At 32.9% G+C, this 27,105-nt stretch overlaps 2 protein-coding genes across 3 annotated transcripts; both read right to left on the bottom strand.

The window, feature by feature from the left end:
• Nucleotides 1–5,911: 5,911 nt before the first annotated feature.
• Nucleotides 5,912–9,522, bottom strand: LOC132045679 (putrescine N-methyltransferase 1-like). 2 transcript variants are annotated; one of them, XM_059436250.1, is made up of 9 exons: nt 9,322–9,522; nt 8,895–8,971; nt 8,101–8,223; nt 7,914–8,018; nt 7,713–7,785; nt 7,525–7,596; nt 7,049–7,244; nt 6,259–6,388; nt 5,912–6,168 (listed from the first exon to the last, which is right to left on the bottom strand). In XM_059436250.1, exons 1-9 carry the CDS (start codon nt 9,458–9,460, stop codon nt 6,109–6,111), a joined length of 975 nt encoding a protein of 324 aa, XP_059292233.1. In that variant the 5' UTR covers nt 9,461–9,522; the 3' UTR covers nt 5,912–6,108. The 2 variants fall into 2 exon arrangements, with proteins under 2 accessions (XP_059292233.1, XP_059292234.1); XM_059436251.1 differs by lacking the exon at nt 8,101–8,223.
• A 7,060-nt stretch (nt 9,523–16,582) lies between these two features.
• Nucleotides 16,583–23,316, bottom strand: LOC132045680 (uncharacterized). Its single transcript, XM_059436252.1, has 3 exons — nt 23,115–23,316; nt 21,282–21,419; nt 16,583–17,236 (listed from the first exon to the last, which is right to left on the bottom strand). Exons 1-3 carry the CDS (start codon nt 23,241–23,243, stop codon nt 17,054–17,056), a joined length of 450 nt encoding a protein of 149 aa, XP_059292235.1. The 5' UTR covers nt 23,244–23,316; the 3' UTR covers nt 16,583–17,053.
• Nucleotides 23,317–27,105: the final 3,789 nt, after the last annotated feature.

The following is a 27,105-nucleotide window of genomic DNA, read 5'->3' as shown; positions in this document are numbered from 1 at the left end:
CACAAATGTTTTTCCTTTGGGTTATGAAACGGGCTCGGTTCCCGGAGAAGAAACCGAGGGAACGTCCTGGGAAGTAGATTTGGTGTTGGCAGACATTTTGAAGGTAAAAGAGTGGGTAAGAAAATTTGAGAATTTGAAGTGGCAGATGGAAGATTCAAGAACGTAACAATGAAAGAGGACATGTTAGAAGAATGGAAGAGGCAGTTGGAAAGATGCAAAAACTTGGAAGTAACAAAGAGGCTTTACGATCAAAGTGGCAAATGAAGAAGTTAAAGTGGCAAATGAAGAAGTTAAAGTGGCTTTACAATCAAGGAAGCAAGAAGTAAAGAAGCAGAGAATGAGAAGTGAAGAAGTGAAAATGAAAAAATGAAGCAGATTTGGGCCTTATATAGGCGTTGTACTGTAGCGGTTGTAGAGAGCAACCAATCAAACGACGACACGTGTCCCACAATTAATGAGACGTGATATGAAGCGACGTGGGTTAAGGCAGTTCCCGAGGTCGACCACTTGGGACGAGACACGTGGCCGATGTCAGAAGGACATGACATAACTCTTTCCGCCAAATTTGAAGATAAGAACGAGCTTATGGAACCACCAGTTTTGTGACTTATCCACTTCCCGTTACTCCTGTAAAACTACGGTCCGGAAAGTGTGGGGACTATCTGTATACGGTAAAAACCGGGTCAATGTATGACTAGTGAGTCCGAAGCAGAGGGTAAGTCCAAATGAGCACAAGCATGTTAGGTCTTTTCTTCACACCGGAGTATCATACTGGATGCAATTTACCCGAGACGAGAAAAGTGTGTCCATTGGTCCGGATACGCCGATCTAAACTCAACGTGTCCGTTGGTCTGGGTACGCCAATCTAAACTTAACGTGTTCGTTGGTCCGGTTACTCGGTTACGATGCTGCCACGCGTCAAGAAACCGTTCTGCCGTTTTGTACTGGCAACCGTACAGGTGTCAGACCGTACGGTCTTACCTTATCTTTTTAGGGTTTCTTTATTCATAAGGGCTTTGGTGTTGCATTGCATTAAAGGCCCATAAGGCAAACCTATAAATAGAGGACATTCTCCCCCTTTTTGGGGTTAGCTTTTCAGATCTAGAACATTGTAATAGCCAAATATATAAAAGCTCTCTCTCTCTCTCTCTCTCTCTCTGATATTGCTCCGGATTTGTGTGTTCTTCTTTAGCTTTATATTTACATTTACTTATATATTTAGTGTAAATCACCAATTTCGATACACTTGCTCACGACACTCATACCTATAGATATATATGTATTTGCAACAAATCCATATACATTTCATACCAATCAAAGTAGATTAAAATTCATCCACATATCCTATACCTCACTTACAAATTTAATTGTTGTCGAATTCCGGGGTAAACAGTCTTAACACCAACAACAACCACCGACTTGAAAGACAAATTGGTTTCTTAAAAAAACAGTATACAGATACTTCTGAATAAGCAAATGGTTACAACTCGAAAGCCTATGAAAAATGAACTAGGACTAAACTCAATGAATCAAAACAGTGATACAAGGACCAATGTCTCCAGCCTGGTTCGGTTACACAGTCACAGATGGACAACATGATTTGAACTCTCAAGAAAATGAATTGGGTAAATGCTCTGAACTTCCTGCAAAAACTCTTAATATGTGTGAATGTCTATTTCCTGTAAGACAGTAGAAAGACAGTACACAATATATGCCAATCACGTTAGTAAGCATGCAAGTAAAGAGACCTGTAAATTCAGATATCTTTTCGAGGAAGGACTCTTAGAAAGGAAACCAAATTGATCGGAGTTCTTTTCAAAAAAGGATTCCTAGGACGCGTCTTACCAAAGTTAACCACACGGATCTGGGATTGGGCTCCTCTCCATTTAAAACTCTCCATTTTCCTCAAGTTCTATCTTGGATTAGAGACACATGGCATGGGTTAGAATTAATGGCTAAGATTTAATTGACTAAAACAAGGCCCTAACCATGATTACATAATTAATAACTTATCCATAATTATATTAGAATAATTTTCTCTCTCTTCCTATTTACTTTTCTTTTTGAAAATATCTTTTAATTTATCTGATTGTTTTTGCCACTTAATTTTTTTCCCCAATAGACCCAATATTCAATTGGTGATATTTTCCATTTTTTCAATTATGATGCTTACTAATTTACATAATATAGACCCCATTATTCAATTGGTAATTGTATATTTTCGAAAGAGTTATCTATATTCTGGAAAATATCACCATTAAAGAGTTGTCATGATTGAAAAAAAAGATGGAATATCAAAATAGGAAGAGAGAGAAAATATTTTAATATATTTATGGATAAGTTATTAATTATATAAACTATGGTTAGGGCCTTGTGTTTAATCAATTAAATCATAGTCATTGATTCTAACCCATGCCATGCCTCTAATCTAACATGCTAACTTGGGGAAAATGGAGAGCGTTTTTAAATGAAAAAGGCACGAATCGCACGGATCTGAATACGAAGAATCCTTTTACAACTCAATTAGTTAGGAGAATCTTGTGTGATTATCCCAAATATATTGCACATGAATAAAATGAAGATACACACGGTGACACGGATATGGTTTCCTAAAATATCGTAGTCTAGGCGTGCTTCGCAACACACCATAAGGCCTGGTTATACACATCACAATCACCACACATATCACATTGTATTTGTTAATTATCATCAATACCAATAAATTGTCCCTTTTCAATGATGAAAAATAAGTATGCTTGTACACCAGTATCTATCATAAATTTGAAGTTATTCATGTACACACGCACACTTCAATTTAAAAAAATAAATAGAAACTTTACCAACACAAGTACATTTCAATATATCTTCCTCCTTTTGACATCATCGAAAAGTCGCATAGCTAAAAATTAGATGCAGTAGAGTTAATGCAAAACTCATGGTTGATCGGGCTACAACACAAGCACAAATAAAACATGCTTACCAAACATTAATCTAACAATGTTATCAATCTCAGAACAAAATAGAAAGCAAAAGAGCAGATTTTGTAGTGCAGAGCCAAATAAAGTCACAAGGACCCAAATAAAAAAAAAAAGCATTACAGTGTAAATTATTAGATTGTCTGCCTCTCTCGTCAATTCCTCTATGAGCTGATCATTCTCTTCTCTGAAGATTGCATTGCCATACCTCAGTTTCTGATTGTCCAAATGGTGTCAACGACAACATTATCTGTTGAATTAAGAGTGTTTTGTGAATAATAAATAAAATGAACAATGTAGTATGACTGATTATATGTGAGGTCCAAGATGTGCTTAAGTGTTGTGATGTTAATTGAGCTTGTTGAGTTTTGGGCTGAATGTGGTACTTCAAAGTGAGTCTTAATTCGACTAGGAAAAGGTTTGGGAAATTAAATTTCAAACATGTTTGTAATCTTTGTGCTGGACACGTGACTGCATTTTATAATAGAAAAGATTTTAAGTGCATTAATGTGAAAGAGTAAAGTCGATTTACACAATGTAATGTCGTGTTCACAAAGATCAGATTGAGTTAGACTAGGATTGAATTTAAGAGAAACTGCATGCTAATTTTTGGACAGTTTTTAAGATGACTGAACCTGTTCCATATATATATATGTATACACCTATTTATGTATTGTTCAAGTTGCTTTTGTAGAAATACACGTGATATTGAGAGTCCCAAAAGCAAGTCAAGAGCAAATTTGAGTTTTCAAGTCTTGAGAGTTCAACAAGTTGCAATAGTGTGTCAAGAACGTCCAAGCTAGATACTTGTTTCCCTCATTTAGTTTAATTTATTGAGTCCTGTTTTAGTTTATTATTGTTTGCGATAGATTTTGCAAGCAGAAAATAAATAACTGCAATTACAAACTAAATATGAGAAAAAATCATTGTATTGAATATTTTGTGAGTACAATTCTAGATGTATCCCTTGATTCTAATCTCCATGTTGTTCACCTTGATTTGAGCGCTAATGTAGCATCTTTCTTGAATGAAGGACCTGTTGATGTGTTGAATCTTGGAAGAACTTTGAGCAGCACTTTGGATTGCTCTTGCGGGAACACATCTCTCGAACTCTCCTTCTTGTTGAAGACGTTTGGAGAAGATTTATGTAGATGTCGTTGTTCTCCTTTGCCTCTAGTGAAGATGCTATGAAACTTTTTTGATCCCTTCAAAAGGGGATATGTGACCCCTTAATATAGGTGTGAGCTAGAGCTTGGGGTATTTTGGTATCCAAGTAATTCTTGCAGACCTTGGGCTAGAAAGACTTGGGTTGGACTCGTCTTGTAGAGACCCAATTAAATGGACTAACCCAAATATAATTTGGATTTCATTCAAGTCATGTAATTTTGACTTAAATAATTAATCTGATTTTTTTAACCGAAATTTGACTTGGTCAACATGTCAATAACTTAGAATGAAATTATTCGTATGGATTAATTCAATTAAAATTTTGATGCCTAGAATTGTAGTATGCTATCGAGTTGTAACATAATTTGCTTATTTAGAAGCACTTGTAGGTCTTTTTCTATTGAAAAACAATTTGTTTCAAGCTAGAGTGAGTTAGTCTGAAGGGTGATGGGCTTGGATTAAGTTCTTCTTGCTTCAAGTTTGAGTTAACTTTAAAGGGAGAAATAGTCTAGTTATTGTTGGGATTGAGGCGTAGAGTTATATCTTAGGTTACAAGAGTTGTAATTTGAATTGACTAATTATTTTAGTGGAATTTTGGGTTAAATCCTAATGAAGTAGGTCATGATGTTTACACCTTTGAACTAGGTGATAATTTTCCACGTAAAAATTTTTGTGCTTTACTTTATTTCGCACTTTACATTTATCTGGTGATTTCACAATGAGCATCTAATGAACCAAGTTCAACCAAAATAGAAGGGTAATATTAGCAGATAAAGACAACTTGGTACCCAATTACTACAGCAACCACCCCCCCCCCCTCCCCCAACCCGGCGGTCGTTTGTTGTATTGGCATGCGAGACTATCACCAACTGAGTTCTAACTTTGGATTTTAATGTATTTTGACTGTTTCACCAATTCTATTTTGTTCCAACTTATCATACTTCCATCCTAAAAATTACACTAATCGCAAGGTGTAGTATTTACACCTCAGGGATATTTTAATCACGTCAAATTTAAGTACGTGTTTTGCTGCAATTAGTGTTCTAAAACTTAATTGGCTTTTGCTAGAACTATCAATCTTCTCCAAGAGCCCCGCTCTTATGCACGCGAGAAAGACCAATCTGGACCTAGCTAGCTTATTTTGTAGGAATCTTTTTACTCCCTCTGTCCCATTTTAAGTGTTTTACTTTTCTTATTAGTCTGTTCCAAAATGAGTGTCTCTTTCTATATTTAGGAAGTCAACAATTTAAACATCCTACGTGCAAGTTTAAAATCACAAGACTCAAAGTACTTTTTGCTACTTTATCCATTTTTAATTTATAAGACTACAAGATTCAAAAATCACTATTTATTTCCTAAACTCCGTGCCAAGTCAAATTAAGACACTTAAATTGGGACGGAGGGATTATCGTTTTATGTAACTTGCTCCTTGCATTTGATTTCATATAATGTTTTGATTACTGTTATGCTTGATTTTGTCTTTTTTTTTTTTTTTTTTTTTGTGTGTGTGTGTGTGTGTGTCTAAGATATGAGCTGTAGCAGATCATGGGAATTCTAGCGGTTGAGTCCAATGAATATTTATACTTTATGATGATGTGTTGTTAGTTTTGCTAAAGTTGAATAACCTATTTATCTGCTCGTTATTGACCTCTGTTTTGAGTCGTGGCAATTTGTGTCCAAGAAATAGCATAGCATGATAAAATATTTTAATTTTTTTTTTTTTTGTTTGTAATTTTATCTTAGATAATAGTTTGCAAATAATTGACAAATTGTTTCACCTGACCAAGCATAACTAACTCTCCTTTTATTTAAAATAACCATCAACAAAAACAACGTCGTCCACATATGTACAACACTAAATTATTTCTGACATCTCAAAAAATATAACAATACAGAACTCTAGATAGCTCCAAGGTGAAACCATTTTTACGCCTTCAAACGATCCAGAAAACTTGCTTAATCAATTTCATTCCAACTCCATCAAATTCCTTGCGAACGATGGCAAAATAAAAGCTGCTTTATGAATCTAAGAAAAGAAAAGGATTTGCTTTAGATATTTAAACAATAAAAGACACTGAAATAAAAAAAAGTAAATGGATATGGAAAGTGTAGTTACATCATAATTGTAGAACTTCAAAGGTCCTTTGGATTTGATATGAGAAGGCTTTTTGTCAATTGGGTTGACTGGATTTCTGAAGTCAACTTTTGGTCCTTCCGTAGAGCAAAGCATATAACCAATTACCCCTCTGAAATTAATCAAAATTTTCCGGTAACTTAGTCATAAACCTAATTGGTAACTTCGATATTCCCAACTAAGAAATATACACTATCAAATTTTCCGCTGAACAAAAACAGTACTATAACTATATATCGTATTTTCACAAAACATTAGTGGAAAGAGAATTTTTGTTCACGTTATTTATATAGACGTGATTCTGCATTTCATGAAAAATTTAGAATCTATGCACCTGTTAACCCTAGAATTGAAAAATAAATAAATTAAGTTTCATACACCACCGATTAGTAAAAAATATTAATTAGCATAATTAGGTCCCTGATAAGGTAAACTATAACATGTTAAAATTTAATCGATAAATATGGTTATTCTGTCAGTGTCTATAATCATAATTAAGAAAATAGCACGAGTTGTATGAACATTCAATTTTCTAATTACACCTCCCTTGAAAACATACGCGAAGCCACAGTGTTAGTATCAAAGTTCGGCAGTACTTTGAGTTAAACTTTGTATTTTGTGTTAAAAATTCATTTAATATGTACAACTAATCAATTCAAAATTCAGTAAGCAAAATGAATTGTAAACCAAAACTCATAAACTAAAATTTTTAACTCCGCCTCATTCGGAAATATACATAAATAGAAAGATAAAGGGTGAGAAATAGAAATACGTGGGATATGTAGGAACAGTAGTCCAAGCGTAGTTGACAGAGCCCTTAAAGACTTGACGACAATTAGCAATAATTTGTTTAATAATATGCATATGAAGCCAAATGCTTTCAGCCTGTGTGCATACAACTCCTCCTGGCCTAAGAGCTTTGGCTACTGCCTCAAAGAATGGCCTCTCAAACAATTCTTTTGCTGGACCTGAAATTGTTTTTGAAACAAAAGATGAAACTTATAAAAGAGTTTAAGTTATATACACTAACAAATTTTTTGTAATTGGACCTTAACGGATTGTTGAAGATAGTTACTCGATCTACTTTCCGAATTACCATGTATATCATGCTTAATATGAAGAGCTTTATGTGATAATATATAAAAGAAAAAATCGGTGTCAATGTATATAGCACGAACCCATTCCGTGATTACATTATTTAACTTATTAAGTGAATTAACTAATAGAGTCTTGGCGTAAATAAAGTACCAATTGGATCAGAAGAGTCCACTATAATGGCATCATAATATCCTACTTGTGCAGCTTTCACAAATGCAGCCCCTAAGAGGAGAAGAGAAAGACAGAGAAAAATAAGAATGGAATGACGAAAATGCTCAAATTAGAAAAGAATAAAATAAAGTTGAATACAAAATGATGTCAAATTAATATACATATACCATCTCCAAGAACTAGTGTTACACGGGGATCATCAAAACCAGCTGCTAGGTAAGGGAAGAATTTCCTAGATACCTGCAAGAAACAAAAAAAAAAAAAAAAAAAAAATAAAAAAAAAAAAAAGGAGTTTATTCTTTCAAAAATCCTTTTTTATGTTAACCAAAAATAAAAATCACAAAGAGTAAGATTCTTGTTTTACTTACATCTACTACAACGTCATCAATCTCAACTATGTCTATTTTTTCGATTGTAGGGTAGCGAAGGACTTCGAATAATGTAAAACCAATTCCTCCACCGATGATCAACACCTATTAAATAATTAAAATGGAATAAAACAGTAAATATCATTGTATTATTTAAAAGAAAAATAGATCAAAGGTAAAGAAAAACCTTTTTTGGATTTGGAATGGAACCAAGTGGGAGATGAACGATCATTTCCGTGTATGGAAATCCACCATTTTCTGTGTGTTGAATTGCTCCATCCAAAGTCAGAACTTTCCCATAAGTTGTTGACTGCATGTATTGTATAATATCAATGAGAAGTGTCACACCATAACTTATACTTCTTATGTTCCATTTTATGTCTTATACATATATATATATATATATATATTTCCCATATTTTTAGTATTGGTAATATAATGAGAAGTAATAATTATATGTTCCATTTTATGTCAATACATATATATATATATATTATATTTTTAATCTTAAAAAGTAATTTTTTTTCAATCTGAATATAATGACATGTTTTTTTTTTCTCTTGTAATTTATAGTTTATACAAAAATATCATGATATATTTAAGACTATAGATGTCAAAAGTCATCCTTTCTTGAAGAAAATGACCACAATGCTAGGTGCAAAGGCGCATAATAGATCGATATGAATATCATGAGATGCTCTTTAGTAAAACAAGTTGTCCAGCTAAACATGTTACGTAAAATGAAGTGGAGAGAGTATATACTACAAATATTTTTTATGTGTAATTTAACATATGATAATAAGTATTATTAACAATTTTTACTAGATTACCAATTAATACTTATCATGGATTAGTTTTTTCTTATTAAAATATTTATGTAATTATCTTTTATACAAAAGTAATATAATATTTATATATGACCTAGTTATATAAATTTGCTATATGCTGGCAATGCATAGAAGTTAAACCTTACAAGATTACCTCAAAGAGCATAACATCTTGATAATCAGACTTCCCTCGGAATAGTAACTTTTCAATTTTAAGTGAGAATGCTTCGCCTGCAAGAAACAATGAAATGTATTAGAAGATATTTTTTCGAAAATGTTGTAGAACGATAGTGGGAAACTTCCATCCATAATTAGGACCAGTTAATTGTTTGAGGTAATAATGATTATAAAGAAGTCAAATATAAAGGGTTAACTAGGACCAGATATAGTTTATGGGGAATTTGAATAAAACAGTCAAGTTAAGGGGGTCTTTAGGTATTCTGCCTAATTTGTATGGCAATTCTTCGCTAGTCATCCTATTGAAATGATCTTTATAGAATTACATGGAGAAAAAAAGTTTAGAACTCAAATGAAAATAATAATACTACTAGACAGCTCATGGAAAAACATAGCTGACTAACCAGGCCACAATTGGCTAAACTCCGAGAACCACCCGGGCTTAATACACCCAAACTCATCGGTGCTGCCATTTTTAAGGATAATTGAAGCGCCATTCTGGTGGTTTATAGTGGTGGTGGTGGTGCCATTGCGAAAAGCCATTTTCAAAAAAAAAGATAGTAGAATTCTTTTATGGAATTCAAATTCTCTGAATAACTTCTGGTTATATATGGACTTTGTCTATGCCATTCTTGCAGTATTTATAATGAGATATCGAATTGGATAGTTTTGGATTGGACCTTAAAAACTAAATAGTAACGTCTTTTTTTAAGAAAAAATAGTTTCGTACACCTTGGCTACACAAATAATATGCCTACACTATGGTGTCTTCTATTGATTGTACTTTAGTATACCAATGAATCTAAATTATGGGCAACGTATCCTACATAGAGAACCGAGAACTTGCATGATAGATGTAGCTCATTTTATTAACAATTAACACACAATGTTGGCGATGATCACAAAATAGTAACAATAACAAATATCAGCAATTATAATGATAGAAGTAGTTTATTTTATTGTATCTTATAGTTAAAGATTTTCCGACATGATCATCGGTGACATCAAATAAGTTTTTCAATAAAATATCTATCTAAACAAGCAAAGTTATTGTTATCATCTACTTGATTTTTTTATTTAGTTTTTTTTTTTCAAGGGATTTTCTAATTTCTACTGACCTGCTCAATATCCTGGGATTGAATTATCTAGGATTTATTTATGGACTGACTATCAACTATCAACTATCAATCCTTTGTGATTTTGAAGTTGAATCTTACTTAATTATCTGAAAGAAAGTAACATTAACATATACTATATCGCGATCAAGTTGATAGTATGATTGCCTTATCAAACTAAGATCACGAGGATAATATGTCCTTCTCCATTAACACTAAACAACTTACCATATTCCCCCAACGTAACTCCCCAAGTTCTAATTTTTGTAAGCTTCATTAAGATATATATGTTGGAAAATCTCAATAATCAATATGTAATAGGAGAGGTAAAACATTATATCTCCTTCTTCATGTTTTACTTTAGAATATTGATTATATACAAATACGGAGTCATTCCTCAATCCCTACACCATGATGTTGACTTTTGTTCCAACCAAAAAAAAAAAAAAAGAAAAAAAAAAAAGAGAAACAGAAAGAGTCGATTGTGTGGTCCAGTCCAAGTAAGAGGATATTAACATGGACAATTTTATTGGAAATTATATTGAAAGGAATGTCGTGCATAATGGTAGAATGGTCAAAATATATTTCTATGAATTAAGAGGACATGACTATAAGAAGACTAATACGTAACTGAACAAAATGTCATCAATTCACAAGCCCATTCATCTTAATTAAAACTTCTGGAAAAGCTAAACTATCTCAGGGAAACTGATACAAATTAATCAGGTTAATTAGCAAAGAAATTCATTTTGTAACCCCGTAACAAAGAAAGAAGGTTGATAGAAATTACAAAAGTGTTTACAACCTTTTCCCACGGGACACATATTGATATTTCTTCTTCTTTTGTCTTCAAATAAGAACCCGCCTTGTTTTTGGCAGAAGCAGTTCATTAAGTAGCAATTTCACTCTCTTGCTTTAGATCAACTGGAAGATACACCATAAAATTCCTAATGGTGAGTGCAATAACTTCCCTTCAGCTAAATACCGCAACAAAAATAACTCCATCCTTTCTTCCTCTAGCACATAAAGAACCATCTGGAGACATTGCCATGGTATTGCCATTCCTAGCAAACTATATTATATTCTTCCTTAAAGTATGCAATCTTTTAAAGAATCATAATTAAAGACTAATTTGAAAATTCAATTCGAAATCTAAATCTTTTTGAAATTGTTTTTGAGCGAGTGTGGCTTGGTTGGTATCCATTAGTAACCCTTGGACATATACAAAATTTGAAGAATGTTGGAGGTGATATGGACTAGTTTGGAGTTAAAATTCAAAGTTGAAATGGACTTGGAAGAACGTCACTTTCTACACGATATTCACGTGTATATCAATGTATATCACATGCAGATATATATATATATATATATATATATATACATGGGGATACATATATATACACGCCAGATATATACATATACAGGCGGGATATACACAAATATCCACGACTACAAAAATTCATTTCTCTCAATTTCACACATCCTCTGCCTCACCACCATAACGACCAAGCCTTTCCATTGTAACAACAAAAACTACTATTTCAATCCCCGAAAAAGGAAGTGAACAATAAATATCCTTGCATTTAGAGATAGGTTCATAACTTAATGGAATGATTTTCGCGTTTTTGAGATAAAGAAAAGTCTTCCTCTTTCTTAAATGTGTGAGTGGGTTCGGTAAATTGAAACTGAGATATGGAAGTGAACAATAAATATCCTTGCATTTAGAGATAGGTTCATAACTTAATGGAAATAGGCGTTTTAGATAAAGACCCATTTTGATTTGTGGGTGGGTCGGTCAGGTCTAAGATATGGATAAATTACTAGTATTTATTTGCCTTGTCAGATTTTTCTTATGACAAATTTGGCTGAATGATTTTATAGGAGAAAAAATCTAAGTTGAGTGACTTTATTAATACAAAAATAAAGTTGAATGACTTTGCTACATAATAACTCATAATTGGGTGACCTTTCGTGAAATTTACTCAAGATATTAGGCAGGTAGTTTAATTTTAACGGCGATTGGCAGAGGATCATTTAGAGATGTAAAATTAAGGGCCTAATTACTCTGTTTAGCAGAAAATAAATCTGTTTTATCATTTATGTGAAGCCAAAAAATGTGAACCATTGAAAAATAGATAATAACAAAAGAAAACAGTTAAGCTATGACGTCCTTAATTGGATGATTTGCCTAACTATGAAATGGAATTATTATATTGTTTATTTCTTCAAAACCGTTATATGCGACGAAAAAAATAATGCGAAAAGCATTTGTCCCATAGTAATGCCCATAACTTCCTGTAGATCATTGTCAAAAAATAACAAAAACAAATATTTTTAAGAAAAAAAGTATAAAATACATAAGCAACTCTAGTCATACTACTTGAATCTCACCCAACACTAACAATAAAGTCTCAGTGAAAAGAAAGAAAGAAAAACTCGTGTCATATTCGAAGTTCATTTACAACAAATAAAATTTAGGCAAATGAAAAATATAAGTATTTTTTTTATTAGAGAAGCTTACAAGATTAATTATCGATAACAACAAGTAAATCCTAACGCCTTCTTGTTGATGTGGGTTGAATTAATTTGTAACAAGAAAAAAATATGGACTGTCTTAACTATATTTCAAACTCTTTGACCGCTCTCTCTTGGATTGTAATTTTGCTACTTTAAAAAATAACTTGTGTTACACTACATTTTTTGGACGACAAGTTTTCTCATGTCGCCAGCTTCGACCAAGTATGAAGTAGAGAAGCTCAGGAACAAACTTCTATTTATGATTAATTATGTGCTTAATGATGTGATTAAAATATTCTCGAAGTATATGCACCCACTTCAGGATGATAACTAATCTAAATATTAACAATTTAAACTAACAATTTAACCAAATAATTTATTACTAATTTCTCTCCAATTTCACACAAACGAATTGCAGAATGTAAAGAATTGCATAAATAGTTAAGTTGACGGATTTTGACAGAATGTAAAGAATTGCAGAAGAAAAACAAATTAACGATCGTTGGAAGATGAGAAAGAGAGAAAAGTTAATAATTTTTTAATGTATGTCGTTGGAAGAAAAGGTTCGAACTGCTCATTTCCGTTAAAAAAAGAAAGTAAATCCTTGGACTTAAGTTAGTTTTTGGGGCCGAATCCAACATAATTGGACTTATCTTCACGTGTCTATGATGCAGTAATAGACAATTGACTGTTTGTTGGTTTACTAATATTGCATGTACTATAATTTTGCGACAGTACGTAGGATCTGAACGTGATAAGGAGAAGGAAACCCCACGTTTGGCAAATAATATCCTGTCCTTTTATTTTATTTTATTTACTATAATAGTAATAGATAAGCTATGGGGCATAAATGGACAAATATTCAGTGATACTATAAAATACTTTGTGTTTATTTTCAAACAATTAATTTGGTCAATCATTGATGAAGAAAGAAAAATTAGAAATAAACGAGAGGGACATAGGCATTCCCTGTTCTTTAATAGTTGTAGTAGTTGTGACTTGGGAGTTGGTAAGTTTGTAAAAATAAAGATGCATTCAGTCAATTTCCACTCAGCATTCGTTATATTTTTATTATTTTCTTAATTACTTTAAATGGTCGGCAGAAAAGAGAAGGTAACATTTGGAAGCTGAGAATATTTGTGGCGAACTCAACTAGAACTACTTCTTCAGTCTCAATTTTTCGAAATTCAATTTGATTAAATTTGGAAACTAAATTGGATTAGATTAACTCAATATTTTAATATTAAAATTTATATATTTAAAAACTATATGAAAAGTACTATAAGTTACAACTTTTCTCATATCAATTTGGTTTAAAAATACATCTTAAAATATGATCAAAATTCATGTAGTTTAAATCTCGGAAAGCGAAATGTATCACATAAATTGAGAAAGAGGGAGTAATAGTTTATCATCCTAATTGTGCACGTCAAGATTCAGATTTATGGGCCGCGATTGGTACCTAAAAGCTACTACTCATTAGACAAATCATTTCTGTTTAACATGTTAGCACAAGCTTATTACCCAAAATAAGATCAAATCATGGATAATAACCAATCCCTCAAAATGAAGCGAAAGTTTCATGTAGGACACAAAGTCTAAATCAAATCCACAACCCTCATTAACATAGTCAAAGGAGCGTTTAAGTACGTGTTGGTTTTTTCATACTATATTTGCTACACCCTATGTGCAATTATGAGTTTTGAGTTGTTGCACAGTTCGTCAGAAAGCTCTGGAGACCTACCAGTGTACCAGTATTGATTTGTCATCTAGTTCGCAGTATCTTAAAGTTTTTCACTTTTGTCTTTGTATTCAATCAAATTGTATTTTTGTATCAGAATTGTATTTGATCATATTCTTAGTAGCTCATAACTTGTGATACCGATTCTTGAGGTGATTTTATTAGCTTTCACGATATCTGATTCATTTATTTATGTTATTATCATTCTTTTTGTGCATGTTCGTGTTGTATGGTTCGCCTAGTGGATAGAATTAGATGCCATCACAACTTAATGAGATTTGGATCGTGAAACTTTTACTTCCATTATTTTCCTCTCTTTTTCTCTTTACTCTTTGATTTTCAGTTTGATATTGACGTTGACAGATTTTGGAATTCATGGGGCTTTCTAGTCTAATATAAACCATTCCCCTTTTAACACAATATGGGTATTTCCTTAAATGGTCATTAAACATGCAGGAAAATCTCACTAAATTCACTTTTGAATTTTTTTAGACAATAAGGTCATCAAACTATGTTCATATTTCCAAAATAGTAAAACAATTCATTTTTGGACATAAAACCCCTTAACTCGTGTTTAAATTATAAAACTCATTTGATATTTCTATTTTATTTTCAAATGTGAATATTTATTCCAAAAAAAAAAAAAAAATCAGAATATTGCAAAATTATATCTAGGTAGACAATAAAAGGATACAGTTGAATGATAATAGAATAGAGCATAGAGCTTAACTATAGGGCTTTTTTAACTGATTGTAAATAATTTTTTGTGATATATAAAATTTTCAATTATCAAACAAATGTTTACTATTTTTATTTTTTGGGAGATGAACTTGTAATACTTTGATTTTTATTAAAGTTTTATAAATAAGTGGAATACAATTAACATAAACATTCTATATTTTTGGAAAGCATATATCCAATTACATGCATCATGGATTTATATAACATCTCATGTGTTTCAATTATGTCCAAGCACTTACATTCAGTAAAATGTTTAGCTTCCGACTTTGAGTAATAGAAAAATATCAATATAGTTCAAAAGAAGTTGATATAACAAAGAAAACCTTATAGCATACTTAAAGTTAGAACGATTATATTGTTTTATTTTTATAGCTTGAAATATTACGTTGAATATTTTTATTTTATTAATAAAACATGAAAAATATTAAAGAATTTTGGAGTATCCAAAAATTGTGCATACATGATAGATTTTATAATTTAAACATGAGTTCAGGGGTTTTATGTCCAAAAATAGATTTTTTTACTTTATTGGAAATAAGGGCATAGTCTAATGACTTTGTTGTCCAAACAAATTAAAAATTTACTTTACTGGAACTTTTCTGCAAGTTCAATGACCATCTAAGGAATTGACTCCAATATGGGTATTTCTATTCAAGTTCCTTCCAATTTCATTTTTAAGTAAAACTTTCAATACTGCGATTTACTCCCTCCTAACAAAACTTCAAGACATTTGTCTGAAGATTATAATATACAGCTAAACTTCAGACTACTAATATGAAGTTCAGTAGTTCAAACATAAGATCATTAACTTAAATGTTTGAATATGGCGGTTCAAATTTCAAACTACTAGGATGAAGTTCAGTAGTTCAAACTTAAGACCAGTAACTTAAAGTTTATGGCAGTTCAAACTTCAAACTAGTGACCTGAAGTTGAGTTGCAAGCAGTTCTAACTTCAGAATAGTCGCCTAAAGTTGAGTAGCTGCAGTTCAAACTTCAGGTCAGTGATCTTAGGTTTGAAATCTGACATAAACTTGTAATTTGCTCAGCTTTCTCATTAAAAAGGATGTAATATTATGCGTTCCCCACAGTGATTGGTTTGCAATATTTTCTAAACTGTGGCTAAATTTTAAATACAAGCAACAAAAATGGTTACCAACTACCAAGTATAAATTCTATCAATAAATGGACATCGTTTACAATGTATTAATGTTGGACCTAAATATGGAGTAGTTGACCTGGCCCTGAAACGGAAGCAGATTTCTCTTTCACCAGCCAAACGTTGAAAACTTGAAATAGTTTACACCAGAACAGATACTTTAAATTATATCGCTACTGGCCATCACTTTATTTGAGTTCGCCCTTTGCAAATTGGTCATATTATGGTAAACGCTACTGAAATAAAATTATGCATTGTGGGGCTGATAATTTAGCCACTGGCATGTAGCTATTTACCGAATTTTGTTCCGTGAGCTATGTTGTAGGAGACGAAGAGCTATGTCATTCTTGAAATTAAACCAAGCACATTATATCAAAAATGGACAGCAAGGAGAAGTTCAAATGTTAGAGAAACTAAAATTTAATAATATTGGACTCAAACTAGCTAAATTGAATGATATGGGCAATAGAGGTTCATACAACCTGCCCACTTGAGATTGAGGCATAGTTTTTGTACAATATATCAAACATGAACTACAGATAATGTCAACACCTGACAGGTCAATCATCACAACCAGCTAAATTTCAGGGCAATTTGAGATGGCATTGGATCACATTAGTCTGAAAGGAAATAACAGGAGAAAGAATGACATTTCTGAATTGAACTTAAGCTTTTTGATCGTTACAGGTATAACAGCTTTCAGGAGCAAGAATTAAGAGGTTGGAATTATGGTTTACAAAACTGAATGGATTTTTATTAATTCGCCTTCTTGGACTTGTCTCAGCGTCTATTTAAGCTAAAATCAACATAATACGAGAAGTACAAGAAGGGCCTATATCTTCAAGTAAATGGCGAGCTAAATTTCTCTAATCAGTAATGCCGAGAGAAACCTTGAATTTACCAACCAGATGTGGCAATGTCTTGATGCTGTCTTGGACCGACTGGTCTACGCATGATTCCATATCCGTTATGGCATCACTTTTGTTCTTCTGGAGTTTAGCAGTCTCAAACTTGTCCTGGCAGACCATTAGAGACCTCTGCATCTTTTCCTGCAATCAAGATATTACATTCAGAAAGACTAATAAAATGCTTGATCAAATAATGAATTAATAAACCTATTATAGTTATACACATTGGGGATTTCATAATGACAGCAGACCTTTCTTATCCGCAGAATATCACACAAGGCTATCAATCAGGAACAAGTTGTCAATTCAACCAGAACAGTCATGATAATGTAAACGGAGCCAATTTAGAAGCTATATCATCCCCTAAATATCCCAAAGGACATGAAAATCATCAAATGAGAATGAGTTGATGTTTCTTCCGGAGCCAATATACTATTGAGATCTGGTTTTTATTTCATTGCAGCAACTGTCTCTTACAAAAATTAAATGATCAAGAAGAAAAGATACGCAGAGACAAAGTCAATGAGCAGGCAAACGAGAGGATATAAGATGAAACCAAATTACTTGATTATAAGATATGGGAAAGACAGAAGACTATCATCAAGAACACCTCTTATTACTTCTTTTTTTCTTTTTGTATTAACAAATAGCATCAAGAATCCTTATAAGGGTTATTTCAGACTTTTGTCTTTCGCTGACAAGAAGATTTACGGAAACAAGTGAATATGGACAGCAAGACTGAAATGTAATATGCAAGCACCTTTGGATTGGTTTCAAAATCCAATTTATTTACCTTTCTTGCATTAGTAGTATAAGTTTCTTACTAGCTTCAGTTGAATTATTCTACTAATTTTATATCTTCACGAAGGACTTGTCCACTTTTTTTTTTTTTTTTGATGAGCTGGCCAATGCAAAATGTGTCACTAGAAAGATATATTTGAGACATTTTTTATTTTTTATTTTTTCCTTTCTTCTTTTTTGTGGGAGAGGGTGGGGAGTGTGGGATTGGGGGTGGGAAGAAGAATTACAAAGGAAATGAAGATTGTCAGTGTCACAGTTTTTTCTGCTGGAGAAACAAATAATTTCAGAAACTATGTTCAAGTTCATAGCCTCAAAAACAATCCCAGGTATATTATGTCCCCAAAAAATCATACTATAAGAGCAAGTCCAATATCCTTTCGTAATTTCTTTTGAGGACACCTAACAGTGGGAGAAATATAAAGCGCACTTGCCTTATAGCAAAATCTTTGAGGGTGTTTGGGCGTGGCATGCATGTTAAGCAAATGCAAACACGCAATCTTTCCTCTGGATAAATCCAATCATCCTCGAAAGGTTAAGGAAACAAAATTGAGAGAAAAAAGTTGTTTCTCAAACGAATAATTTGAAGCCCTTTCAATAATATTCCAAAAAAAAAAAGAAGTTGAATCTCTATTCTAACAACTGATTGCTACTAAGAACCAATAGAAGAAAGAGTCGCTGAAGTATTATTTCATCTATTTTTGAAACTTTATATTCTACTCTATACTGATTGAAAAAGAAAGTCAAAACGACTCATAAAATTTAAAACAAAGAGGAATATAAAGTTGATGGGTCAATCTATATTTTACATTATTATGGTAGTAGAGACAAGGAAACCTTCACTTTATGCTCCAAAAGTCATTGCTTCTAAACAACCAGATATACATGGAACAAGAGCCTAGAATTGGTAGGGGGAAACCAATTCTTTTCAAATGACAAGTGCAGAAAATCAAATCTTACTAAGAGGACCAAATATGTGCATTATAGAACAACCACACCTCATAAAACTTTAGTTGTAAGCAAGAATTAAAGCAACCTTACAAGGCAATGCAGGATCCTGAATCAACAAGCTACATCCCTAAATACTAAAAGTCACTCTAATGTTTAATGCTTCGCTCACAATGGCCCACCACCCCCTCCCCGAAAAAATTCAGAAAGCTTTCGACTAGCTATTTTCTTTCTTCCATCTGTTGTTTTCTTTTTTTGGGATCAACTGTTTTCTTTTTCTTTAAAATAAGCAAAAAGAGGACAAACCCTGTACCGTACATCAGGGACACAAGCTAATATGACTTGAGCACTCTTTACATACATAAAAGGAAGACAGATTTAAACACAAATTGTTATCCGCACCAAAAAGAATAAAAGGGAACAAACAAACACATAAACCCCCCATTCTGAACTTAAAATACAAACATGCAAGGTAAAATTCCATTCCAAGCAATGTAGTCCAGTACTCCAATCTATCTGGTACGGCAGAAAATATTTTCCAACCAGATGAAAAAAGACGACTTCTATCACTTAAGGGTAGAAGTCATTTTCCTTTACAAAGCTCCACTTCTTACTTGATATCACTTCTTTTAACTAACACATCTATATTGTTGTTACCTTTATGAGTCAAAAAACCCAGCAAAGTAATATTCTTATAAGCTATAACCTATCATTCACTTAGTGGATTATCATATGCACCTACTTTTATACATAATTTTTTTTTGATGACATGGGAACCCGCAGCCGCTACCCTTTGGTTGCGCACAGGGTAAACCCAGCTCCTGTGCAATAGCTCGCAAACCACACAGGAGAGGTAACCCGCACTAGGCAAGCCCGGTGCCACGAGCTCGACCCAGAAGGCAAATCCCATGTTGTCGTAGGCAGGGGGTTTCGAACTTGAGCCCTCCATTATGAAAGCCCCATGCTCAACCAACTGAGCCACCCTTGCGGGTCCTACTTTTATACGTAATTGACCAAGAGAAAGTGATCCATGGAGGATATTTACCTCATGGAAAACACTTCCAAATCCAACTCTTTCCCATCAAATAAATGAACCTTTATTCCCTTCCATATTCATTTCCCATTTGCCTTAACTTCTTCTACAACAACTACGTCCTATGCCTCAATCCCAAATAAGTTAGGGTCGGATATATGAATCCTTACTATTTGTGTTTCTTCATTTCCCCAACTTCCTCTGCGTTCATAAAAAATAAAAATAAAACTTGATCAATATTTTAGCTTTTCCATTTACCATTTTCACCCCTAATATGGCATTCATAAGGCTCTAGACATTTTTCCTCAAGCCTATGAATGCACTTCATCCACTTCATTATAGTGATCACTACAACACCCTAAAGACCATAATATAGTCACAGCTAGCTTAAGGTTACTTTAACTGTAAGCTGAAGTAAAATTGGCTCTATGAAATGTTAAGATTGAACATACATATGACATACCCATTTTATCAAGTGTACTTACAGAAACAACATGAAAGAAAATTTAAACCAAGAAAGTTTCACCAAAAGAGGGAAAATGACTTTCGTCACCTATGAGAAGAAGTCATTCTCCTTTATAGACATCCAAACACTTACTCCATATCACTCGCATCTACGGACTACGAATATTTAGACATTGTTGTCGACCTTGAATACTAAAAATTTTCTCCAAAAGACTATCCTTATTCTTTATACCTTAAACTACTTCTTGTATCAATCATTCGTCACCTATTTTTATACCTAACTAAACATTGGATTAACAACTAGACTGATTTCCACTGTAAAAATTTACCACGAAAATATTTTCCTTCATTCCAAAGTCTTTAATATATTTTAGATCATGGAAAATAAGCCGGATCCAATGAAGCTCAAGAATAACTTACAAACCAAGCGCAAGGACAATACATTTCAGCTTTTTAGGTACAAGCACAAAATCTCAAAGCTCTAAGGTGTGTTTGATATGAAAGGAAAATGTTTTCTAATTTTCTCATGTTCGGTTGGTCAACTTAAGGAAAACAAGTTCCTTAAAACTGATGAAAATGGCTTCCCTACTGGAAGTAGGGAAAACAAGTTCCATAAGTGACATTACAAGTTATTGTCTCCTCCCCACCCACCCAACGCCCCTAACCCCCAACCCTTGACCATCCCACCCCTGCCACCTGCAAACCCCCACCTATCCCACCTTTATATTTTTTCGCTACATTACATAGAAATACTCTTGGGATAATATCTTTTTTACTTATTTTCCTACCAAACACACCCTAAGAAGAACCAAACAAATGGGAACTTCTTATAAAAAGATTTAAGCTTGGGTTTATTTAATACATATAGAAATTATATAATGCATGTTATTTAATACAATAAACTATTCAGTCAACCTTTTTTATAAAAAAATGAATATTTACCTGAAAATTGGCCATTTCATTCTCAACAAAATTCTGAGCTTTAAGAACCGGAACACTGCAATACTCCACACAGTTCCCTATCTCCTCTTGATTTTTCTTCCTATCAAAGCACTCATAAGCACATTTGAAGTACGCTTGCTGCAAATTCCCATGAAACAAATATATGCAAGTGTTATATAGTAATAATTTTGTATAGAATATCCATTTCAATTTGTTTGTCTTAGTTATTATATTTGGATAGTCAACGGATATTTTCCTGACCACAATTTTTTCAAATATTTTCTAAATATTTTGAATTGTTAATGTTAACTATCGTGACTGTGCCTTATATTATTTTTTATGTAAGTTTCTAAATATGTAAACTTTATTTAAAGAAATTGAAGATTTTATGTCCGAGTTCACACTGAACATTACTCCCTCTGGATCAAAATAAGTGTCTACTTAGAGCCTGTTTGGATGGGCTTAAAAAAAACTGCTTATAAGTTGAAAACAGCTTATAAGCTGCTTTAGATAAGCTAAACCAAACGGGCCAAATTATTTTTTTGGGCTTATTTTAGCACAAAATGGCCTATAAGCTTGGCCACCAAACATTCAAAAAATAAAACAAATTTTATAAGCAACTTATAAGCCAATCCAAACGGGCTCTTAGTCTTTTTATTTTCGCTCAAAATAAGTGTCCACTTACATAATAAAAAAGGAATTAACTTTATATTTCCATATTTGCCCCTATTTACTCAAGGCAATAATAAAGGGTTGTTTAGTCAAAATAACTATTTTTGTAGGAGCTAGTATTTTTTAAGGGATGTGAAAACGACTAAGTGAACACTTATTTTAAATCGGAGGGAGTAATATGCAAATTTTAATTGAGGGTTTTTAGTCAAAACTATTTTTTCTAGGAGCTAGTATTTTTCTAAGGAGCTTGTTAAAGGCTAAGTGGACACTTATTTTGAATCAGAGAGTATTTAGAAGAGATTGTGAAACAAGTATCATTTGTTGTAATTTGTATGCAAGTGTTATATAGTAATTTTATATAGAATATCCTTTTAAGTTTGTTTGTCTTAGTTACTATTTGGTCAGTCAAGGATATGTTTGTTACCATAATTTTTTCAAATACTTTCTAATTGTTTTGAATTATTAACTATTGTGACTTACTCTCTCTGTCCCAAAATAAGTGTCACCTTAGCAAAATTCATGGGGAGAAATGGTTATTTTGGCCCTTTACACAACTTTTTTTTAGTTTTATGACCATTTTATGATCTTCATTTTTTACCCATAAGAGATCTGAAAAAGTCATTGTATTTTGTTCAAATTGTAAGAGGCCGGGAGATCTTATTTCCTCAAAAATAAGTGTCGCCTTAGGAATTCAAGACAAAATTGGCAAGTGTTTTCAACTATGCCCTTAGCATTCTTTAATATTGCTCAATTCTCAAAAACGTCTAATAAATAATAAATAGGGGTAGTTTAATAAACTCCACATTGTATTTATTGATTCCTTAATGGGCCTGATTTTGCTAAGGTGACACTTCTTTTGGGACGGAGGGAGTACCAAAATGTCGTCTTAAACATATCATATGGAAAGTTGGAATTAAAGAGTTTTTAAAAAATGGAAAGAGACATTCTTTTTTTAAATTGACAAAAAAAGGAAAATAAAACAAACAAATTGAAACAGAAAGAGCATTTAGAAGAAATTTGTGAAACCTAAAGGGTATAATTGATAAGATTTTGTGGAAAGTTGGAATTAAAGAGTTGATAAAAAAAAAAACATTCTTTTTGAAAAGGACTGAAAAGGACAAATTGAAACAGAAAGAGTATTTAGAAGAGAATGTGCGAAACCTGAAGGGTAAAATTGATATGGTCTTGGACACCAGAGAGTTGTGTTTGGGCAGCTGTGTTAACTTCGTTGAGTTTCTGTCTTATTCTTTCTGTTACTATTCTCTCTTCAGCTGCAGCTATTGCATCCATCTTTTGATTTTGGAAGTTAATTTTTGGGGCTTGCAGGAAAAGGAACAAATGTGTGGATGTTTGGGGTTTAGGGTTTTAGTCTCTCGGTTGATGTGGCTTGGTCGAGGGGTTGCTTGGGGAAGAGGGAAATAAAATTGTCAAAATTATACACTATACTACTAGTAATTAATTATGATAACAAAGGGCATTGGAAGAAATAAGTTATTCTAAATATATGCAATTGAATATAACGTCCACTTAGCTTTATTTTTAGTTCAAAAAGAATGTCCACTTATTAAATTAAAAAAGAATTAACCTTACTTTTGTCACATTTGTTCTTATTAACGGCCCGTTTAGATTAACTAAAAAAAAGTGGCTTTTAAGCATAAGTGCTTAAAATACTTTTTAAGTGCTGAAAGTTATTTTATAAATAAGCAGTTACGTGTTTGAATAAAAGTGTTTAAAGGGTTTTTATTAAATTTATTCACGCTTTTGGTTAAAATCAAAACCAAACCGAAAATTTAACCAAAACCGAATAAAAAACCGACATTTGGTTTGGTTTGGTTTGGTTTTAAATTTAAAACCGATAATATTTGGTTTGGTTATGGTTATAGTAAAAAATAACCGAATAAATAACCGAACCAAACCGATAATTATATACATAAAATTTATAATTATTTATATGTATAATATTAACTTTTCATAAATAATTAAAGATATTTTATACTTTTTAATTATTAATTTAATTTTTGGTCTACTTATTTTTAAGGCCCACGTCTTAAAAAGAATATGTCCAAGTCCAACAATCCAAGCCCAACTCTAATAAGTCGTAAGCATAAGGGTAAAAGTAAAAATCCTACTATCTCTTTTCATTTTACATTGCCATACGATGTCTTTCCTCGATATGCGTGAAAGTTCACCCTTGTGGTAGGCATTGAGAAAAAAGAACTTCAAAAATTTGAAGAATGTAGAGAGATAATATTTGAATTGTCACGGCTAGTCATAAATTGAAAACCGAATCAAACCGAACCAAACCGACAATAACCAAACCGTGGTTATTATTTTACTTGGTTTGGTTATGGTTTTAGACATTTAAAAACCGACTAAATTGGTTTGGTTATGGTTTTAACCAATAACCGACCCAAACCGAACCATGAACACCCCTAGTTTTTATAAGTAAGGGTAATATTGAAATTAATAGAAAATATAAGGGATAAAAAAGCAAAGTTGTTGGTCAAACCAAAATAGCTTTTAAGCCAAAAAAATAAGTTAGGGTTGAGCAACTTCTTGGTTTTGGTTTATTTTAAGTATTTTTTAATTTAATTTAAGTTGTTTTCTATTTTTGCCAAACACGCAAATAAGCTAAAAATGACTTATAAGCTGATTTGACCAACTTCTAAGCCAAATCCAAACGCGCTCTAAGAGCCTGTTTGGATGGGCTTAAAAAAAGCAGCTTATAAGCTGGAAACAGCTAACGGGCCCAATTAATTTTTTGGGCTTATTTTAAGCACAAACATTTTTTTGCGCGGATTGGCCTTCTTTTGGAGTGGTCTTTTAAATTTTTGTCTCTTATATTTGTGGCCTTTATATTATGCCCTCATATTCGCTAGTCTTTAATTTTTGCCTTGCGTTGCAACCTTGAGCATTCACGCGAAATCGTATTACCGGGTTCGAATCCCCCCTCAAGCATAAATTAAAAAAAAAAAATTGCAAGAAAAATTTTGGGTCGCGTGTATACGGACCAAGATACACTTGTTAAGGAATTCCAAAGTTATGCCGATCCGCATACTCGCTTTACGGGCGTATTGCGTACAAGTATATCTTGACGGTCCGCATAACTTTGGTAATTCCTTAACAAGTTTATACGGTCCGCATAACTTTGATAATTCCTTAACAAGTTTATGCGTCATATTTATGGACAAACTTTTAATAGGACCAGACCAGTAAATCATAACAAACCAATAAAGAATGTGGATGTTCTGTTCTAACTAAATGTATCTTAATCCATATTTATGGACAAACTTTTAATGGGACCAGACAAGTAAATCATAACAAACCAATAAAGAATGTGAATGTTCTGTTCTAACTAAATGTATCTTAATGCATATTCGTGTCTTAAAATGTTGCAAATGTACCTCGACTTCGTTAGTATTTGCACTTACCAAGTTGTGCAAATTGAGACATCCTACGATGCACCGAGATAAAATATAAAAACAATATCGACCTTTTATGAGCATTCTTTGTTTCTCGCCAATGTATGATCTCGCTTCTTTCCAATATCGCTTTACCGATGTTAAGTTCAATTTGGTTGCCAATATGTGGAGTTTGAACTAATCAAATTTGGCTTATAAAACAAAGTCTATGTCTTTAAAGAAAAGTTATGCCCACGTATAAGATACTTTTAAATATACTCTAACTAAAGTCTACCCTATAGCGCATAACTATAAAAAGACTTTTAGTTAAGCGCTAACTAAAAGTTTGCACATTAAAAGTTTGCCCGTAAGTATGCCGATCCGCATAAACTTGTAAAGGAATTACCAAAGTTATGCCGGATCCGCATATTTATGCTAAGTCCGCCGAGAAGGGCGTAAGTATGCCGGTCCCGCATAACTTCTTTGGTAATTCGCTTAACAAGTGTATACGGGGTGGGGGCATAGTGAAATTTAAACTCTGCTTTGTGAATTTTTTTAAAATTTTTTACTGAGTGGGGGTTCGAACCTGGAACCCATGAGTTTTAGCCGAAGGGCAAACTTTAAAGATTTCAAATATGAGGGGCAAAATTTAAAGTCCACCCCAAAGAAGCGGGCAATCTGCGAATTGCCCAAGCACAAAAATGGCTTTTAGTAAGGCGACCAAACACTCAAAAAAAAGCGAAAAACTTATAGGCAACTTATAAGCCAATCCAAACGGACTCTAAGTGTTTAAGGACTCAATCTCAATACCTATCTAAATCTCAATACCTATCTAATTAAGGGCATTTCAGTCAAATTACCTATTTTTGCCTCAGAGTTAGTATTTTCTTAAGGAGTATGCAAATGCCTAAGTGGACACTTAGTATTTTCTTAAGGAGTATGCAAATAGCTAAGTGGACACTCTTTTTTATCCGGAGGAAGTATTTTTTTAAGGAGCGTGTAAAAGAGAATCACGATAGATAATTTGAGAAGGAGGGAGTACATAATATCACGTCCTATTTTCGCGCAAAAGCGAAATTCAACATGTGATAACTCTTTTAAGGGAATTATTAAATTGCGTTAGGCACCTACTACTACTACTAACTGCAATTAGCTCCATTTTATTAGTCTGCATAACCTAAGAACGGGGAGGATTCAAACCATTTCAAAAGGAAGGTGTGAAACGCTTTTTTAGATCTATAATGTGGTTTCTTTGAAGATGACACTGACGAGATAAATGTATTTGAGCTCAACGAAAACTTTCAATGTTTATCAAAGAAATTGCTAATTAATCTCTCACATGTTTCACTTGATGAACGAAGTCGATAAATTAAGGGTGTGTTCGGTACTTGGAAAATGTGTTATTGAAAAAAAAGTGAATTTCTATTTATTTTCTCATGTTCGGTTGGGTAGTGAAAAATAAGTAAATTTCTTACTTATTTCCTCATGTTTGTTTGTTTGATAGAAATCATTTTTTGAAAAATACCACCTATACCCCACTAACCCCACCCCAACCCCACCGCCCCATACCACACCAACCCCTACACCCACACCCACCACCCACCCCCCAACCCTACCTAACCACCACCTCCAACGCACTTAATCTTCACCCACACTTGCCCTAGTACACCACCCACCCCTACCACAGTCCACCACCCACCCCTACCACAGTCCACCACCCACCCCAACCCCACGCCACCGCTCTACCAATC

Source organism: Lycium ferocissimum, unplaced genomic scaffold (genome assembly GCF_029784015.1).
Source record: "Lycium ferocissimum isolate CSIRO_LF1 unplaced genomic scaffold, AGI_CSIRO_Lferr_CH_V1 ctg7630, whole genome shotgun sequence".
Classification (NCBI taxonomy): domain Eukaryota; kingdom Viridiplantae; phylum Streptophyta; class Magnoliopsida; order Solanales; family Solanaceae; genus Lycium; species Lycium ferocissimum.
The sequence above is the reverse complement of the archived record's forward strand: the minus strand, read 5'-3'. Positions and strand labels throughout refer to the sequence as shown.